At 46.7% G+C, this 18,556-nt stretch overlaps 3 protein-coding genes and 1 long non-coding RNA gene across 6 annotated transcripts in view; 1 reads left to right on the top strand and 3 right to left on the bottom strand.

Moving 5' to 3' along the window:
• LOC146196886 (uncharacterized) overlaps positions 1-18,556 on the top strand; it is a 111,990-nt gene that overhangs the window by 41,959 nt on the left and 51,475 nt on the right. The gene's annotated exons all lie outside the window — the stretch shown is intronic.
• On the bottom strand, positions 3,246-5,303 carry LOC146196892 (glutathione S-transferase-like). Of its 3 annotated transcripts, none has more exons than XM_084598589.1 (3): positions 5,056-5,303; positions 4,224-4,537; positions 3,246-3,768 (listed from the first exon to the last, which is right to left on the bottom strand). In XM_084598589.1, exons 2-3 carry the CDS (start codon positions 4,487-4,489, stop codon positions 3,369-3,371), a joined length of 666 nt encoding a protein of 221 aa, XP_084454715.1. In that variant the 5' UTR covers positions 4,490-4,537; positions 5,056-5,303; the 3' UTR covers positions 3,246-3,368. The 3 variants fall into 3 exon arrangements, with proteins under 3 accessions (XP_084454715.1, XP_084454714.1, XP_084454716.1); XM_084598588.1 differs by having other exon boundaries at positions 4,224-4,505; positions 5,056-5,302; XM_084598590.1 differs by having other exon boundaries at positions 4,224-4,505; positions 5,138-5,301.
• LOC146196891 (glutathione S-transferase-like) lies at positions 8,182-10,327 on the bottom strand. Its single transcript, XM_084598586.1, has 3 exons — positions 10,178-10,327; positions 9,352-9,633; positions 8,182-8,658 (listed from the first exon to the last, which is right to left on the bottom strand). The coding sequence occupies exons 2-3, from the start codon at positions 9,615-9,617 to the stop codon at positions 8,250-8,252; spliced, it is 675 nt and encodes a 224-aa protein (XP_084454712.1). The 5' UTR covers positions 9,618-9,633; positions 10,178-10,327; the 3' UTR covers positions 8,182-8,249.
• LOC146196890 (glutathione S-transferase-like) overlaps positions 12,784-18,556 on the bottom strand; it is a 6,076-nt gene continuing 303 nt past the window's right edge. Inside the window, exons 2-3 of the mRNA XM_084598587.1 lie at positions 14,027-14,296; positions 12,784-13,296 (exon numbers count right to left, since the gene is read on the bottom strand). Of these exons, the coding sequence (XP_084454713.1) occupies positions 12,897-13,296; positions 14,027-14,292 (666 nt within the window). The 5' untranslated portion in view covers positions 14,293-14,296 and the 3' untranslated portion in view covers positions 12,784-12,896. The remainder of the gene's footprint in view (positions 13,297-14,026; positions 14,297-18,556) is intronic.

The following is an 18,556-nucleotide window of genomic DNA, read 5'->3' as shown; positions in this document are numbered from 1 at the left end:
ATCTACCGTAGATACCAACAACCGTTTGTACTCATAGCAGCATTGCTGATATGGCAGAGCTGCTGCAAGTATGGCGGTATCTTTGGTTGGGTGGTTTTCTGTGTTGAACGCATTTTAAGAGCGAATCAAGAAAGATTAAAGAGTAGAGTAAAAGTGGGTGGAATTTCTTAAAAGAGGGAAAAATAGGCTGGTCTTAAATTCATGTAAATAGAAATACCTGTTTGTGTGACGCTGTGGAAGCGTCGTAAACTGTAGTATATTCACTTCAGACGCGCCGAACAAAGGAAATGTTAGCAGCAACGAAAGGACACAGAAAGCAAATAAACTGGCTAAAGAGCTGAAAACAAGTTGCGAGCTGTACTATTTAGGCTTGTCACGCTTGGTAAAGTGCATCGATACATTGCTACTGGCCGCCTTCTTGCTAGAATACTTCATCTGCTTGCAATAAATACATGAGCATTTTCTGATCACACATGTTTCTTATATAATTCAAACAACCGTTGACAGGTGGAGGTAATAAATTCTTAACACAAAGAAGTTTCGAGACGCAAAGAAGGGCAAGGTGGTGAGAGCAGAGCTCCAGGAGGAACTGGAAGAAGGGTGCATGCTTATTGGGCGACGACGGCAAGGATGGAACATGCCGCTGTTTTGTAGCGAATGCCGCGGGTTGATTAGTTGTGGGCCATCTCTGATGGGATGGAGGTGATGGTCATGATGATGTACTTTCCTCTGTCAACAGCCTAACCAAGATGATATGAAGCCCCTTTAAAGCTAAGTACGCTTCTATCATGACCTTTCGAACCCTCGAGCAAGTGGGACCAGCAATTTCACTTAATAAGAACTCTCCCAAAGTTCGACTCATATATGAATAACCAGAGTCAGCCATCCATCAATCTTTTTCAATCAGAAACAAACTCCCTGGTCTGAAAACTTATTAGGAAGGCTGTGCGTGGTTCATATATCTATCGCAAACTATTCTCCATCCTGACAAGCATGCGCATGCCAGATGGGGTGGGAAATATAGAGACACCACCTCGAAAGCTGCACAAAGAGCGGTGGCGTCATAATTTTGATATAAAATTACGTCAGTATTTTTTCCGACGCGTTTCTTTCAATCCTAGGTCACAGCGCGACGCCTTTTCGACGGAACCAGCTATATACGATGCCCGTAATAAAATGTTTTCATCAGTCAATCGCCTGAGATTCCTGCTGATACCGCCAACATCTCCCTTTTGTCCTGATCTCTTTCTTGCACGCATGTATTCCGTTATTTACGCTCCATATTCTGCCTCATCTAGTCGCCGCTTTCCTCGTCTTTGCCGTTGTCAGATGGGGAGGGGGATTGACACCCGGAGGTGCCGTGCCCCAGAGTCACACATAACTCATCAGCCCATCATCATCCATTCAACACCTCCGGCAGAGTCCCCCCCCCCAGGGCCAAGTGGGGTCTGGGAGGGGCCGCCGCGTGATGCCCTCACAGGAGTGAGTGTCATCAGACGCAAAGACTGCTTGCAGCGCCATCGTGGCATCGAGCCAACGAGGCGGACCTTCATGACAGCACGAGTGTCACTAAGGACAACCAATCCCTGTGATAAAATCATAATGACACAGAGAGTGTTCCACCTTAACCGAGAAAATCACAGACGGCCCGCACCAAACCTTCGAGAGCCTCTGCTCGCCAAGGATGCGACGTTCCCGCTGCAGGCAGAACCAGACCTCTTTCCGTATCTTTGCGATTACTTCATGGAGGCCCGGAACTCTGCTGTTGTATGCGGCCGCGCAGCGTGCCAGCCATACTTGGTACGCGCACTCCACGAGCAAGAGGACGAACTGGTTAACGGCCACGCCTGGCAACGGGTTCAGGTATTGCACGGTCTGATACGGTATACCCGGAAGCTGGAAGAGGTTAGCTACACGACGGAGAAGCGCTTCAGGAAGGAGACACTTGCGAGAATATGTGCACAGTGTCCTCTCTACCACCACACGTCGGACAAGTTGGTCGCAGGCTGGTCCGTGTAAACACCGGCGCCTTAATAGGGAGGACTCCCCTGGCGAAGCGGTACATAAAGGACGCTCTGCTTGCTTCCAAAAAATCCGCTGTGATATGCCGCCAGCTGGGCTTAACGTTAGCAAGGTCGTAAAGACGGAGGTGAGGGGGGAGACTGGGAGTCAGAAGCCTAACTAGTTCCTTTAGGGGAACCGAAACCACATCAATGTCCGCCTCCTCCTTACGCAGACGCTCACGGCAGGTAGCTGCCTGAGCATAAAAAGAGGAAGGACAGCCCGATCGATTTCCACAGCTCAGCGACTACACACGTAAGGCGAAATGACGAAGTGCCGCTAGAAACACGAACACCACTTTCACACTGTTATGTTAAGATATGTAATCCCACCCTTTCCGTAATACCACCAAAGGGGTCTTTAAGGCGATAAAATGAAATGAACCCATTTGCGCTACGGTTTCTGAAGACTTCGCAGAGCCGAAGATGCGGCGCGTATAGCTGTATTATAATTGAGTTAGGTTAACCGTGTTATGCTGGTGCCGGTGTAGCATCGTACGAGTTAATCGGAGGAAAAAGCACGGGCCCGAACGGAGAGGAGTTCGCTTCTTGCTGCTGCGTATACCGGCTCACAGAGTGTTATGTACGTTAAAAAATGCCGAATTTCTCATTCTGCACCAGGGTTTAAAAAGTAGCAGCAACATTACTGCAACCTTCTTCACTAACGTATAATAGCCACATTGGCTCGTTCACTCGAGCATCCGCTCGTCAGCTTATGTATCCGTTTCGCCTAAGTGTTCTGTCAGAGCACCGTTTCTACCGCAGGCAACTGAGGGAGATCAGGGTTTGCCGTCAGCCTTTCTGGGATAAACTGTTGAAGTCATTTGCTACTACGACATAGTTTACCGCAGAAAGCCCCACTCATACAGTTGCCGCCGATCATGGAATGAACTTGTATTTTAGCATTGTAAAAACGTTAAGAACAGTGATTATTGCGGCACTACTGACGCCCATTCTGATCTATAAATCCCTAATTTCAAAACCTGTTCTTTACGGATTCATATGCGCACTTACAGCATGGCGAAGTTATCCGCACCATCAAGTAAAGCAAGGCTACGGCGTATTAACAAGTACCTATAAACAAAATTTATTCTCATTCTTTCTGCTTCGTTCATCAAGAGCAAAATATTATTTGGAACATATGCAGCTCGATACGACGGAACGCAGACAATTCACGAGCAGCAAACCTATAAACAAAATTTATTCTCATTCTTTCTGCTTCGTTCATCAAGAGCAAAATATTATTTGGAACATATTGCAGCTCGATACGACGGAACGCAGACAATTCACGAGCAGCGCTACCGGGCTTCATTTCTTCTCGTAACCCCATTTCCTGTATGGCCCCAGAATGGGATACTTGTGGTACTTGTCGGAGGCGAAGTACTCCTTCAGGTTGGGCAGTTCCTCGAACCTCTTCAGGTATTCGACCACGTACGGATATCGCTGCACTGCTTCGGCTTTGAACTCTCGATGCCAGTCGAGTCCCTCGTAAAGTAGGAAGTCAACGTAGGTCAGCCTGTCTCCAAGGGCCCACTTGCGACTTGCCAGGTGCTCTTCCCAGGGCTTGAGGACGTTGTCCATATTGTCGGCGTATGACTTCATGGCCTCCTCGTAGTTCGGTACGGGCGCTGTGCAGTGAATGAGGCGTATGAAAAAGTCCAGGGCCTGCTGCTCGAGGACGTCCAGCTCCAAGGTCTCCTCCTCAGTCCTGTAAGGAGGAAGATTGGCTATGAGGAAATCTTCATCCAGTCACCGTCTTTGAACATCTTTGCCTGAAGCCTGCTTGACCTTCGAAACCGAAGCTCGAACCAAAACCAAAAGGAAACATCACGTGCTACCGCGCCTAATTCACAGATAACATAACCACGCTAAACTATCCGCCTGGTCGCCTGTTGCTTTCAGGCTACAGCACTCGGTCTGCTTGGGAGTCCTACACATCTAAAAATGCCCCTAGCGGCTTTTGAAGCTTTTCCTCGTGGTTGTTGTTGTTTCGTTGTTCCACACTGTCAACTCTTTCAACAAGTGCTTTTACCTTTTCTGCTTTGGTATTCGTTTCCACGCATGGAGGTCTTAGTTGCCTATGTGCCAAAATACACAGCTTAGCTCAACTTAACCTGGTTTAAGCTGAACAAAAGTCAGCATTTGACATAAAGGTACACGTATTTGCCAGCCAGACCGTGCTTTCTGGCCAGGTAGCGCAAGATGGCCAAGCTTTGGGTGATCTTCACGTCTCCATCGATGTAGTAAGGCAGGTTGGGAAACTTGAGGCCCAGCGTGAACTTCTCCTTGAGCCACTCGGAGCGGTTAAAGTCCGGTGCCGGACCGAACTTGTACAACTTGTCCTGGAACTGGACACCTTTGTACACAAGGAGGTTGCGGATGTACTGTCCTAGGGCCCTTGCGTCCCAGTAGCCCACGACGGGAGCCATTCCGTAGTGCTGAAAACTGCAAGCGGACGCCTTACTTCACGTTCAAAGCTGCATTCGAGACCAGCATAATGAGACTGATAGCATGTTAATGAACTAGGATCAGGCCAGCTGACTATGCAACCCCAGAATTAGAGTGAAGGAAGCAGGTACCGTTCCCTTGGCTATTGGGCGCAAATGGTGTCACAAGCGTGATGGGGATGCTGAATGTTTTGCTCGCTGAATCACAGAATATTATCTGAAGAAGCACAAAAACCCGATGAAAAGTTAATATTGAGACCGGGAACGGAATGAAATGCATGTCCTAACATCGGCGACTAAGTACTGCGTCCCTTTAAAGTCTCTCTGCTTCTCTTTCCTCTACATTTTTGTTGAGAATTTAATATCTTTAAAAATGATGACAACATATATTATTTTTTTTTTCACTATTGTCTTAGCCGCATCAACCAACACAAAGGCTCACAGGGCGACTAAGATTTCCAGGCCGTGAGACTGTTTGAGTGCTGACTGGCTTCTAAACACCTAGACGGAAAAGGCTTCATGAATAAACGTAACTCTACGCACGATACCTTTAAACCGCTTTTCGATGGCGCCTTCACAAGCCTCTTGTCCTTTCTAGCTGTTACTTGTTTTCAGGGGTGGGGGCGATACCTTTCGGATGCAGTTATGTTGGCGCTGTGCTTGTGTAGATCGACGTTCGAGGTGCCAGGTACAGCAGCCTCCCCCTGCAACAAAGCCACTCTCACAGAGTGCACCAGATTGCGAGCTGCAGTGAAGGTGAGATTTCAGCGGGGCGTTTCCTTTCTTGCGCACATTGTTCTGCGGACATCTTCGGACTTCGCTGGCCATAAAAAAACACCGTTATCTTCTGGTACTCAGCTCTAGGCGTACGTTCTTTTGTCCCTACTCAGATAACTCTTCGTGCAACGCCAATGTACTTCTGTGTGCCCTGCTCATGTGTGGGTGCCAGCCTCCCCCCCCCCCCCCCCTCCTCCCCTCCCCTATTGAAGCAATAAAAACACTTCATATGCCCAGCGTAAAAAATGACTAACAGGGACTGGAAATTGAGCGGCCTGTTAACAGTTCTCACACAAATATTTTTGCCTAGTAAGAGAATGTTACAATAGCTTCTTTTTACATGAAGAGAACACATGGCAGATCGAACGTAAGATAATCCTTTGACATCTAAGTGTCTCTACAATGCTCTGACGCCATCATTCTTCACTAATACAGTTAACTCTTCACGAGCCGTTGTCCCGTCTTCTTTCTTGTGGTGTGTTTATTTCGGCGCAGTTTTTCACAGTACAAATATGAACCAACTAGCCTAAGAAACGGTATTAATGCTTTAAAGAAACACCGTCAAAATTCGGGAAAATGTTTTACCATGTAGCCTATAGCTTGCAGGGAAAAGGAGGTCTTAGTTCCCCTTTTTTGGCAGGTGCCGCTTCATTCAGAGCGCACCGATTCTGACATAGCGGCGGGTTGGTTCAGATAGCAGCCTATGAGTTCGAATTCCAATTTTCTGCAGAACGTGTCTCCGAATATAGGAACCTAATTGGTTCATTAAACGTGTCGCTTTCTTGCACGAAAGTGGAACGAGTTTATTTTTATTGTACAGGCTTTGTTTGAATGTTTCAAGTCTTACATCCAGTGAAGTTAATCACAACAGTCAAGTCCCTGCAATAAGGTGTGCCAAGTTTGAACAAACGAGCACTAAGAAAGATACATGATGCCATGTTTAAGCGCTTGCCCCTATGGTACAAGCAGCACACTTACCGCACTCACCTCGATCCACAGACATATTTCAGGCTGTCGATAAAGCAAAACGAATGGAGGCTTGAAACCCGAGCATTGACAAAGGCGTAAGCGGCGAACGTTTCCCGGCGAACACCGAAAGGTTATGGCGGATTCAGAAGAAGCAAGTCTTAAAATACATATATCTGGTTTGAGATGGGCCCGAAGCTGGATTTGTTGGCAGGCCTGAGTGTAAGGCATGAAGCACAAGGAGAGTACAGGCCCTGCTATATCATATCTCTCGGTTTGTCGTGTATATATGACCTATATGAATTAGCTATTACAAGAACGCTTGTTTTTCTTTTTTTTTATGATATTTATTGCCTCAGAGCATCAGTGAAGTTAATCACAACAATCAAGTCCCTGTAATAAGGTGGGCCAAGTTTGAACAAACGAACACTAAGAAAGATACATGATGCCATGTTTAAGCGCTTGCCCCTGTGGTACAAGCAGCACACTTACCGCACTCACCTCGATCCACAGACATATTTCAGGCTGTCGATAAAGCAAAACGAATGGAGGCTTGAAACCCGAGCATTGACAAAGGCGTAAGCGGCGAACGTTTCCCGGCGAACACCGAAAGGTTATGGCGGATACAGAAGAAGCAAGTCTTAAAATACATACCTCTGGTTTGAGATGGGCCCGAAGCTGGATTTGTTGGCAGGCCTGAGTGTAAGGCATGAAGCACAAGGAGAGTACAGGCCCTGCTATATCATATATCTCTCGGTTTGTCGTGTATATTTGACCTATATGAATTAGCTATTACAAGAACGCTTGTTTTTCTTTTTTTTATGATATTTGTTGCCTCAGAGCATCAGTGAAGTTAATCACAACAATCAAGTCCCTGTAATAAGGTGGGCCAAGTTTGAACAAACGAACACACAGAGTACATGATACCATGTTTAAGCGCTTGCCCCTAGGGTACAGGCAGCACACTTACCGCACTCAAGACATGTTTGAGGCTATCGATAGGGCAAAACGCTTCTCTTAGCCAATGGTCATTGACTCAAGCGTCTTTCGCGAAGGTAGGAAAGCAACTGTCCATTCATAGTCATAACTGTGAGCGAGATGGCTGGCAGAACCGTGGCTACGCTGAAAAAAATTGCAGAACAACGCCACTTTCATTTGGATTGGCTGGTATATTCGCTTGCGTTCTGGTGCGAAAAAAGCCACCCAATTCTACCGCCTTCCTCCCACCACGCCTCATGCATACGTCCACTCCAAGGTTCAACACCTGCATAATCACATGTCAGCAGGTATTTTCGAACATATTGTTTAATATCCCGTGGCCACAGCGGCTACGAGTCTTAGTGAAGGGCGCCGGTAATTCGGAGAGCCCAAGGTTCTTTGATGCCGTTTCTCAGCGCACACTACACGGGTACCTTGTGTCTTGACTCCAACGTAACGCGGCCGCGGCGGCATACAAGGCTCCTCCCCGCGGAGGGCAGTCGAGTGTACTGAGCCGCCGTGGAGGGTGACCACGTTATTTTCGCAATTACTTCCCGCACCATATAACAGTCGTGTCCAAAGTCTCCCGAAATACTCTAATTTCTTATTGCAGGTGAGCCCAGTTTTCGGTTTCTATGTATATACACGCGGATGGCGTTTACACTGAAGATGCACGCTTCATAGGTATTAGTGTGAAATAAGTGCGAATACGTTTTGCCAAGCGCTGCAACTAACATTCTAAACAACCTCCGATGCAGCGCCACAAATTTATTCCGATCCGTTCATGCCAGCCTGCAAAGCGCCTCTTCTATGTACATTGGCAGGCTTCGCTTTCACATTCAAAGATGCTGCTGGGTATAAACAGGCTACCCAATCTTAATTGAACCTTCCTGGCCTGAGCTGCTTTGGGACGTTAAGCTCTATAAACCAATCCATCGACCTTTCTTCACCGGCAGAAGAGAATCTTTATTGAGGGATATGTAAGAAATTGAGGAAACGACAACAAGGCGTTAGCAGCGCTTCACGGATTTCCTTTCTTTTCGTAGCCCCACTTTCTGAATGGGCCCATAATGGGATACTTGCGGTACTTGTCCGATGCAAAGTACTCCTTCAGGTTGGGCAGTTCCTCGAACCTCTTGAGGTACTCGACCACGTGGGGGTATCGCTTCACTGCTTCGGCTTTGAACTCCCGGTGCCAGTCTAGTCCTTCGTAGAGCAGGAAGTCCACGTAAGTCAGTCTGTCTCCCAATGCCCACTTGCGGCTGGCCAGGTGCTCTTCCCAGGGCTTGAGGACGTTGTCGATGTTGTCGGCGTACGATTTGAGGACCTCCTCGTAGTTCGGGTTTGGCGCTGTGGAGTAAAGGAGGCGCATGTTCAGGTCCCGCGCCTGCTGCTCGAGGACGTCCAGCTCCAAGGTCTCCTCCTCATTTCTGGAATGGGAAAGACAAGGCCGAGGACACATTGATGGCTTAGCTTTCTGTTGTTTATACCCTCATGCATGTTGAGCGACGGCCAGTTGGTGCGACAGTTTAGCATGCTGAATTCCCTGTGCTATTTACTAACATACGGTAAACAAGAGCGGTTGAGACCGGCCGGCTGTTACGTACCGGGTTTGCGGTCTGTTTTAAATGGCGCAAGGACGTTGAGCGTACTAAAGCGTTACTCCAACTTCGCTCTTCAACCTAGTGCCTATTTTGTTACTTATTGTAAGGTAACTGAAGGAATTCAATGATGTGATAGCATCACCAGTAGCCGCAGCAGTCATACTAAATATTGTCTAATTGTGTAAATGAGGAGGTTGAAGACTTGCACGCGCCATCAAGCTGTGGTCTTGATGTTTTCACTGCTGATCCCCAGTATTGTGTAATGTGCAGGAACAAGAATATAATGTGCACTAAGGATATAGGCATTCGTACCGCTCGCCGTCACGCTACGCACAGAAGTTTTGTGGTGGAAGTATCAAAGGTATAGCGTCCTCATATACATTTGTTTTGAACACCGATAACGCTAATGAATGGTACTGTGCAGGAACTTTTATTATTTGACCACTTTTACCTTCCATCATGTCTTAAGTTTTATTTGACCAAAACTGAGCTAGGTGAAAAAAACAACTAGGCACTCACTTGCCAGCCAGATCGTGCTTCCTTCCGAGGTACCTCAGGATGGCCAAGCTTTGGGTGATCTTGACATCTCCGTCGATGTAATACGGCAGGTTGGGAAACTTGAGGCCCAGCGTGAACTTCTCCCTGAGCCACTCGGAGCGGTCAAAGTCCGGTGCCGGACCGAACTTGTACAGCTTGTCCTGGAACTGGACGCCTTTGTAGACAAGGATGTTGCGGATGTACTGTACTAGGGCCCTTGCGTCCCAGTAGCCCACGACGGGAACCATTCCGTTGTACTGAAAACTGCAAGCGGACGCCTTCACGTTCAAAGCTGCATTCGAGACCAGCATAATGAGACTGATAGCATGTTAATGAACTAGGATCAGGCCAGCTGACTATGCAACCCCAGAATTAGAGTGAAGGAAGCAGGTACCGTTCCCTTGGCTATTGGGCGCAAATGGTGTCACAAGCGTGATGGGGATGCTGAACGTTTTGCTCGCTAAATTACAGAATATTATCCTGAAGAAGCACAAAATCCAGATGAAAAGTTAATATTGAGACCGGAACGAATGAAATGCATATCCTAACATCGGCGACTAAGTACTGCGTCCCTTTAAAACCTCTCTGCTTCTCTTTCCTCTATATTTTTGTTGAGAATTTGATATCTTTAAAAATGATGACAACATATATGATTTTTTTTTCACTATTGTCTTAGCCGCATCAACCAACACAAAGGCTCACAGCGCGACTAAGATTTCCAGGCCGTGAGACTGTCTGAGTGCTGACTGGCTTCTAAACACCTAGACGGAAAAGGCTTCATGAATAAACGTAATTCTACGCACGATACCTTTAAACCGCTTTTCGATGGCACCTTCACAAGCCTCTTGTCCTGTCTAGCTGTTACTTTTCAGGGGAGGGGGCGATACCCTTCGGATGCAGTTATACTGGTGCCGTGCTTGTGTAGATCGACGTTCGAGGTGCCAGGTGCAGCAGCCTCCCCCTGCATCAAAGCCACTCTCACTGAGTGCACAATATTGCAAGCTGTATTGAAGGTGAGACTTCAGCGAGGAGTTTCCTTTTTTGCGCACATTGTTCTGCGGAAATCTTCGGACTTCGCTGGCCATAAACAACCAGCGTTATCTTCTGGTACTCAGCTCTAGGCGTAAGGTCTTTTGTCCCTACCTAGATAACTTTTCGTGCAACGCCAATATACTTCTGTATGCCCTGCTCGTGTGTACGTGCCAGCCTATTGAAGCAATAAAAACACTTCATTTGCCCAGCGTAAAAAAATCACTAACAGGGACTGGAAATTGAGCGGCCTGTTAACAGTTATCACACAAATATTTTTGCCTAGTAAGGGAATGTTACAATAGCTTCTTTTTACATGCAGAGAACACTTGGCAGATCGAACGTAAGATAATCCTTTGACATCTAAGTGTCTCTACGATAATCTGACGCCATCATTCTTCACTAATACAGTTAACTCTTCACGAGCCGTTAAAGGAACACCGTCAAAATTCGCGAAAATGTTTTACGATGTAGCCTATAGCTTGCACGGAAAAAGAGGTCTTAGTTCCACTTTTTTGGCAGGTGCCGCTTCATTCAGAGTGCTCCGATTCTGACATATCGGCGGGTTTGTTCAGATAGCAGCCTATGAGTTCGAATTCCAAATTTCTGCAGAACGTGTGTATCTTTCTGTGTTCTCGTTTGTCCAAACTTGGCACACCTTATTGCAGGGACTTGATTGTTGTGATTAACTTCACTGGATGTAAGACTTGAAACATTCACCCCGAATATAGGAACATAATTGGTTCATTAAACCTGTCGCTTTCTTGCGCGAAAGTGGAATGAGTTTATTTTTATTATACGGGCTTTGTTTGAAGGTTTCAAGTCTTACATCCAGTCAAGTTAATCACAACAACAAGTCCCTGCAATAAGGTGTGCCAAGTTTGAACAAACGAGAACACAGAAAGATACAAAATGCCATGTTTAAGCGGTTGCCCCTAGGGTACAGGCAGCACACTTACCGCACTCACCTGGAAAGCGCAGAAATATTTCAGGCTGTCGATAGAGTAAAACGAATGGAGGCTTGAAACACGAGCATTGACAAAGGCGTAAGCGGCGAACCTTTCCAGGCTAACCCCGAAAGGTTGTATGGCGGATACAGAAGAAGGACGTCTTAAAATACATACCTCTGGTTTAAGATGGGCCCGAAGCTGGATTTGTTGACCGGCCTGAATGTAGGGCCTGAAGCACAAGGAGAGTACAGACCATGTTATGTCATATCTCTCGGTTTTGTAGTCTGTTTATGACCTACATGAATCAGCCATTACAAGGATGCTTGTTTCCCATTTTTTTAATGATATTTATTGCCTCAGGGCATCAGTGAAGTTAATCACAACAATCAAGTCCCTGCAATAAGGTGTGCCAAGTTCGAACTAATGAGCTCACAGAAAGATACATGTCATGTTTAAGCGCTTGCCCCAAGGGTACAGGCAACACACTTACCGCACTCACCTGGAAACACCACAGATATTTCAGGCTATCGATAGAGCGAAACGCTTGTCTTAGCTAATGGTCATTGACTCAATGTCTTTCGCGAAGGTAAGAAGGCAACTGTCCATTCATAGTCATAACTGTGAGCGAGATGGCTGGGAGAACCGTGGCCATGCTGAAAGAAAATGCTGAACCAGGCCTCTTTCATCTGGATTGGCTGGTATACTCGCTTGCATTCTGCAGGTGTGAAAAACGCTACCCAATTATACCGCCTACCCTCCCACCACGCCTCATACTACGTCCACTCCAACGTTCAACAACTGCATAATCACACGTCAGCAGGTATTTTTGAACATATTGTTTAACATCCCGTGGCCACAGCGGCTACGAGTCTTGGTGAAGGGCGCCGGTAATTCGGAGAGCCCAAGGTTCTTTGATGCCGTTTCACAGCGCACACTAAAAGGTTACCTTGTGTTCCGTCTCCGTCGAAACGCGGTTGCGGCGGCATACAAGGCTCCTCCCCGCGGATCAGCAGTCGAGTGCAAATACTGAGCCGCCGTGGAGGGTAAGCACTTTATTTTCGCAATAACTTACCGCACCATATAACAGTCGTGTCCGAAGTCATCCCGAAATACTCTAATTTCTTATTGCAGGGGAGCCCAGTTTTTGGTTTCTATGTATATACACGCGGGTGGCGTTTACACTGAAGATGCACACTTCATAGGTATTAGTGTGAAATAAGTGCGAATACGTTTTGCCAAGCGCTGCAACTAACATTCTAAACACCCTCCGATGCAGCGCTACAAATTTATTCCGATCCGTTCATGCCAGCCTGCAAAGCGCCTCTTCTATGCATATTGGCAGGCTTCGCTTTCCAATTCAAAGATGCTGCTGGGTATAAACAGGCTACACAATCTTAACTGAACCTTCCTGGCCTGAGTTGCTTTGGGACGTTAAGCTCTATAAACCAATCCATCGACATTTTTTCACCGGCAGAAGAGAATCTTTATTGAGGGATATGTAGGAAATTGAGGAAACGGCAACAAGGCGCGAGCAGCGCTTCACGGATTTCATTTCTTTTCGTAGCCCCACTTTCTGAATGGGCCCAGAATGGGATACTTGTGGTACTTGTCCGATGCAAAGTACTCCTTCAGGTTGGGCAGTTCCTCGAACCTCTTGAGGTACTCGACCACGTGGGGGTATCGCTTCACTGCTTCGGCTTTGAACTCCCGGTGCCAGTCTAGTCCTTCGTAGAGCAGGAAGTCCACGTAAGTCAGTCTGTCTCCCAATGCCCACTTGCGGCTGGCCAGGTGCTCTTCCCAGGGCTTGAGGACGTTGTCGATGTTGTCGGCGTACGATTTGAGGGCCTCCTCGTAGTTCGGGTTTGGCGCTGTGGAGTAAAGGAGGCGCATGTTCAGGTCCCGCGCCTGCTGCTCGAGGACGTCCAGCTCCAAGGTCTCCTCATCATTCCTGAAAATGGGAAACACAAGACAAGGGACGTATTTATTGAATTAGCTTTCCGTTGTTTATACCCGCATGGATCTTGGGTGAGGGCCACTCGGTGCGATAGTTTAGCATGCTGAATTCCTTGTGCTATTTGCTAACACACGGTAAACAAGAGCGGTTGAAACCGGCTGCCTTTTACGTACCCGGATTTGCGGTCCGTTTTCAAATGGCGCGACGACATTGAGCGTATACTAAAGCGTTACTCCAACTGAGCTCTTCAACTTAGTGCATATTTCGTGGGTTATTGTCAAGTAACTGAAGGAATTCAATCAAATGACAGCATCACCCGTAGCTGTAGCAAAGTCAGAAATTAGAATTTTCTCTAAATATGCAAATGAGCAAATTGAAGACTTGCACGTGTCATTAAGCTGTGGTCTGGAAGTTTTCACTGCAGGCCCTAGTATTGTGTAATGTCTTGCAGTAGTCAACATAGAGAAGAATATTATGAGCAAGAGCAAGAATATAATTCATTATTGAGGATAAAGGCGTTCCTACGGCTCCCCGTCATACTTCGCACAGAAGTTTTGTGCTGGAGGCATCAAAGGTATAGCGTCATCATATACATTTTTAACACTGATAAACGCTAACGAATGATACTACGCAGGAACTTTTATCGTTCGACCACTTTTATCTTTGACCATGCGTTTGTTTGATTTGACCAAAAGTGAGCTATATGACAAAACTGCGCACTCACTTGCTAGCCAGATCGTGCTTCCGTGCGAGGTACCGCAGGATGGCCAAGCTTTGGGTGATCTTCACATCTCCGTCAATGTAATACGGCAGGTTGGGAAACTTGAGGCCCAGCGTGAACTTCTCCTTGAGCCACTCGGAGCGATCAAAGTCCGGTGCCGGGCCGAACTTGTATAGCTTGTCCTGGAACTGGACGCCTTTGTAGACGAGGAGGTTGCGGATGAACTGAGCCAGAGCCCTGACGTCCCAGTAGCCTAAGACGGGAGCCATTGTGCTTTGCCGGAAAGTGAAACAAAAATGAATAATGAAACTTCAGAACAATCGATGGGTTCGCATTTATGTGATGTGGCAGATGTCGGAAAGATAAAATGGGTGGCTGGTTTCTACTTCTGAAGAAGCAGCATCAAATTCTAGTGATGTCTGCGTAATTGTAGTCTGTTTAGGCGACTAAAAAGTTCTACTGTGACCATAAACCACCGGAAAGTAATCTGTTCCCGAGCTAAACAGATTATCCACGAGAATGGAACGAAGTCAGGGTAATTAAAGGAAGGTAAAATACCGCAATCATTGATCGTCGATCCAGGATTGAAGAGCGTCGCAAATGAAATGGATTGCCCATATATGGAGCGGATAGTTCACCCTTGCATGAAGGCAAGTAGACCGCGGCGACGAAGTGCTCCTCTACTCGTGCGGTTCTGTACTATATAGTTAAACATTGAAACATGCAGAACAATCACCATAGTCCGCCCCCGTCTATGCCTACCTGGCGGAGGTCATTTCCCACGCGGGGCTAATGAACCGCGTCTCCGAGACAATAGACAACTGGTCAGCCGACCCAGTTCCCCGACTAGTTACCTCGTCCTGCCAAGCAGTGCGGGCTCCGCCCCAAAACAGGCTCGCGCTCCGTGTATCTTGGTCCTCGACGTCCGGCAGCTGTTTGCATCGCGCGGGTTATTGCCCGCACAGCGAGATGCCTTTGTTTTGCCCTCCCGCTGCGCGTTCACGTGCCCTAGTAAAAAGCCCCGACAAAAGAGGCAGCAGAAATATTAATGACGCTTGTTCGGTTTGCGGGGCTTAACGTTCCAAAGCGACGCAGGCAATAAGGGGAGCCGTATTGGAGGCCAGGACCGCGCATAATTTCGACAACCAATGTTTCGTCGCTGGCTTCAGAAACATTCTTCCGGTTTTCCTTTCTCGCGTTTGCTTACTCCTTCGCTTATTTTTGGCATTATCTGCTCAGCGTCACTTTCTATTCGTGGCGCTTCCCTCAGAGTCAGAGGTGTTGACTCTTCAGATGAGCTCTCGGACGAGATAAAAGCTGAAGAAGGCGCTGCAGAGACAGGCTTTAAGGACGGTAAACAGGAAACGCTGCCAGGACGGACGCCCAGTCGATATGGTCTTGGCGATTTGACGCTGTTTGCATGTAATAGCAAACTTGATAAGCATAACCGGAAAGCAGCAACGAATATCTGAAGAAAACAGTCATTCTGTCCAATCATATTGCAATGATTGGACGGAATGCCTGTTTCCTTTTCAAATATTCATTACTGCTTTTTGTGCAATTTCACATAACAAATCATCTAACCTTCTGTCTGGCACATCATAGCTTAAATGGCTTTGGCGCCATAAAAGCCCATGTTACTAACTAACCATATGTTGCAATGGACGATGATAACTGTGCGGCCTGACAGCGCTGAGTAGCGCTGACCCATTTGATGGTTTTGGAACGGAAAATGTACTCTGCGGGCTGCACTTCCCGAGTTTGCTGGGTGTCGGCCAATGACTGTATATGATCTTCACGAGGCCCTACCTAGTCTTCTCCTTAAACCTCTGAGTGGGAGTATTTTCTTCATAATGTCCCACCTAAGATGACCTTCAAGGCCTCTCAAGGTCAAACTAGGAATAGTTCTGGTTGCGATACAACATGGTCCGCGTGTGGTGCTTTGAGACTATAAAATAAGCCATCGGCGCCGATTCAAAATGCTGTGGTTTGAACCCACGTACTTGGATTCAGTAGACGAGTGTCTTAACCACTGAGCATGCACATCGCGCTACCACTCGTAATAAACAGGTCTAGGTAGGGTTAAATCTCGGTCATTTTTTTTTTTTGTTAACTTCCTAATCCATTCACAATTGGCCTTTATCTTAAAGCGAAACAAGGCGTATAGTATGAACGTAAAGTGTAGGTGCAAACGGAAGCGCATTGTTCTAATAATTCATTTAGAACTAACTATCCCGATAAGACAACTTTGTGGAGTTGCAGTTTAGGCGCATATAAATCGATTTTCGCCAACGATCTGCGACGCTCCAAGTAACGGTTCGTCGTTTCGGTTTCTTAAGCTTTGAAAGTTTGCCGGGCTGAACCCTTTGTAATGATGACGATAAGGATTACAAGCGCAGCTTCAAGTGCCACCATTCGCACATTCTTTATTGATATGTAAACTGTTCGCACTAAGAAAAGCGCTGAGATGCTCAGACGTTTTTACACCAGATGAGTAACCCATTAAATCATTGATAATAGTTTGTACCTATTTAGTCAAAAATAACATTCGCCGTCAAAGGAAATAGCCGGCGGACAAACGCACAAGTGGAGCATACTTCTGAGGACTAGGTCGAGGTGCTACCGTCGGGTTGTAGCGCAGGATTCAGTGAATGGGCGAGGCATCACGTGGCCTTCGTGCTGATGACAGCGATGTGAACTGCCAGTCAAATATCGCCTTAGCAGTCTTTTTTATTGGCTATGCGAGGTGTCGTGTCACTGTCATATCGCCGAGGACTCCACAAGTATACAGTCGCTATACTTAACCGACTAACTGCTCTAAGGTGGAGAAAATAGTGAACAAACGCTGTTACTTAGCAGGTGGCGACCCACGACTGCGCTGATTCTTCAACAATACCATCAACTTACCGGACCTCTGGTTTCCCTACATAGTTAATTTTAAACTGTGAAAAGCCTCCAGCTATACTTTGAACGCCAAGGATATTGAACTTTTTCCATTGAAACCGGATTTCGAAAAACGTTCTACGTTTCATCGCTATTTGTTTACGCCGAAAAATCATTATTGTCATTGCCTACTTAGCGCCCGAAACCATGCTGATGTTCGCAAGTGGATGCACGAAGATCAGAGCAGTTGTACTGGCAACCGACGACCAATGTTCCGATCATTTCGGCTCATTTACATTTTTTTATTCAGCGTATTTTTCTCCTTAAAATAAAACGACTCGGAAAGGTTTAAAAAATAAATAAAAGCTTCTATCATAACAGTTTGACAAGGTTCCTGCGCCTGTTTTGGCTACGAAAGGACGTATAATAGAGAACACATTTCTCTACATGTGAAATGTGTGATTTCTTTCACTAGAGTATTACATTCAAGCGCGTGTGCATTGACAAGATTCCTGCGCCTGTTTTGGCAACGAAAAGACGTTGTATAATAGAGAACACATTTCTCTACATGTGAAATGTATGATTTCTTTCACTAGAGTATTACTTTCAAGCGTGTGTGCATTTCTGACAATTATCTAAGCCGGCTGGAGTAGGAGTGACAAAGTGCCAATAGCAATTTTGCAGCCTTGAAATGACACTCACTCCACTCCTTTTAACAGGGCGTTACTCAAGGGCACAGGTAGGCCGGCCTCGTCGGAATATTTGCGAATGCATTATAACGTCGTATTCCATGTCACCAACCCACTGCTCTCGACTGTCACGCCTTTGATTTTGCCTTCGTGCAATCTTTTGATCTTACTCGGGCGTATACTAAGGCCGCCTTTTTGCGGTTTATACACGTGGTTTTGTAGGTAACTGGTGCCGTTATTGCTTACTGCAGCCTGAAAACTAAGGCCAGACACGCATTCTTTGGCATTAGCAGTACGGCACTGATGTAAATTGCAACATGTGTGCGACACTGATGGAATTTCTTCACAGATTTGAAGGAATGTACTCCGCAAGTATATAGTCACTGCTGACTTCAGCTGAAATTTTGTTTTCTTGGTCGGCACCGGTTTTCTTGCAAGACTCTGCCTGACACAATCGCCACAATGCAGTGAGGACAAACAATGCAGATCATGTAGTCGACAGAAATACAGGCACAAAACAGTTATCCAAATACACGGATCGGCGTCTGATGGTGTCCTTTTAGGAGCGTTTATCGTCTCTGCGGAGCTATGCATCTGGCTGTCAAGTTCTAGAATTCTCAACACGCCCTCCATGTGGCACCTCTCCTGTGAAATCAAGGTTTTTGCAGCAGCATATTCTATGGTGATTGTTGTTCATTATCACTCGCAAAGAGCTGTCCTGAAACCTTGAAATCATTAGGAGTGATAGATGACCGCATAAATATTCAATCTCCGCCGACCACAACTTCGTTTTGCGCTCTTCGTGGCAGTGCTCCCGTACGTGTTCCATTCCATTCGGATAGTAAGCGATTCAGAACAGCGACGAGGTGGACAACCTGCAGCGCACAGGCCTCGAAAATAGACAATGGTGCTACACGTGGGAGGGCGTGACCATGGCGGTGGCGGTGATAGCACAACCGCT

Source organism: Amblyomma maculatum, chromosome 3, assembly GCF_055883805.1.
Source record: "Amblyomma maculatum isolate TAMU_Amacu chromosome 3, ASM5588380v1, whole genome shotgun sequence".
NCBI lineage: Eukaryota > Metazoa > Arthropoda > Arachnida > Ixodida > Ixodidae > Amblyomma > Amblyomma maculatum.
Note: the sequence above shows the minus strand (reverse complement) of the source record. Positions and strands in the feature narration are given on the sequence as shown.

Bases quoted from the DNA above. Each gene is read 5' to 3' on its own strand.
- LOC146196891 (XM_084598586.1), bottom strand. From the start codon at position 9,617: ATGGTTCCCGTCGTGGGCTACTGGGACGCAAGGGCCCTAGTACAGTAC. The intron at 8,659-9,351 runs GTGAGTGCCTAG...TTCCCATTCCAG, and splicing joins AAGCACGATCTGGCTGGCAA to AAATGAGGAGGAGACCTTGG.
- LOC146196892 (XM_084598589.1), bottom strand. From the start codon at position 4,489: ATGGCTCCCGTCGTGGGCTACTGGGACGCAAGGGCCCTAGGACAGTAC. The intron at 3,769-4,223 runs ATACGTGTACCT...TCCTCCTTACAG, and splicing joins AAGCACGGTCTGGCTGGCAA to GACTGAGGAGGAGACCTTGG.